At 62.1% G+C, this 973-nt stretch overlaps 1 protein-coding gene across 1 annotated transcript in view; it reads right to left on the bottom strand.

The window, feature by feature from the left end:
- LOC110400125 overlaps positions 1–951 on the bottom strand; it is a 1,650-nt gene extending 699 nt beyond the window's left edge. Inside the window, exons 1-4 of the mRNA XM_021399807.1 lie at positions 694–951; positions 475–588; positions 316–389; positions 4–20 (exon numbers count right to left, since the gene is read on the bottom strand). Coding sequence (XP_021255482.1) covers positions 4–20; positions 316–389; positions 475–588; positions 694–898 — 410 coding nt within the window. The 5' untranslated portion in view covers positions 899–951. The remainder of the gene's footprint in view (positions 1–3; positions 21–315; positions 390–474; positions 589–693) is intronic.

Below are 973 nucleotides of genomic sequence, written 5' to 3'. Positions count from 1 at the left end.
TGCAGTACGGCCCTCCTCACCTGCCAGGGGTCAGTGGTGGTTTTGATTTTTTGGGCCCTTTGGTTGTGCGCGGAGACAACCAGAGCAGAGGAGAAGCCTGGGCTTCAGAGGTATGGGTCAGGCCTTAGCCCCAGGCTGGGCGCTTTCCATGCACAGCACGGGGACCTGCCCACTCCACTCTGCCTGCTCCCCCCAGCAGAAGCCATGGCGACCGTGTGGGCAATGTGCCAGCACTTCCCCGGGCACCCCAGCCCTGCCCCTTTTGGCAGCAGCATCACCACCCCGACAGCGCTTTCCCTTCCCAAACCAGCTCACCTGGGTCCTGGGGTCCCCGCACAGGCACTGCACAGCCTCCACAACCTGGGGCAGCTTCTCTGCCATCACGGGCTCTGGAAGAGATGCGCAGAAGCATGCGTGGAGGCACAACCCAGATGGACAAAGGGATCCCCGGAAGTCCCGACCCGTGGTACTGACCATCTGAGCGAGCCAGAGCTCCGAGCAGACCCAGGGCTGCCACGCGTCTGGACTCCCTCTCATCGCCCAGCTGCGACTGCAGAAACGGGACCGTTTCCTCTGGGCAGATGCGGGCTGTGGGGAGGAAATCCCGCGCTGTGTTAGCAAGCAACTCATGCCGGTTGCTGAGGTTTGGGTTTCAGCCAGGGCACCGCCAAGCATCGCCAAATCTCTCCTTACCCTGCAGCAGGATGCAGTGGGTCATCTCCATGCTCTCAGCCTCGCTGTGCTGTTTGGTGTCATCAGAGAGCTGTGGGAACAAGGTCCACTTGAGAAAATGACATCGGCATTGAGGACGGAAAAGGAAGTGTGCTGCCAGCTCTCGTCTCCCTTGGCACTCTTGGGAAGAGGCCACGCAGGCAAAACCCAGCCCGCCCCACAGCATCCCCGGGGGTACACGCACAGCTCGGGAGCAGCCACGGGCATTCAGGAGCTACGGCTGAGCGGCCGTTAGAGGCTC

This window comes from Numida meleagris, chromosome 1 (genome assembly GCF_002078875.1).
Source record: "Numida meleagris isolate 19003 breed g44 Domestic line chromosome 1, NumMel1.0, whole genome shotgun sequence".
NCBI classification, from domain to species: Eukaryota; Metazoa; Chordata; class Aves; order Galliformes; family Numididae; genus Numida; species Numida meleagris.
Note: the sequence above shows the minus strand (reverse complement) of the source record. Positions and strands in the feature narration are given on the sequence as shown.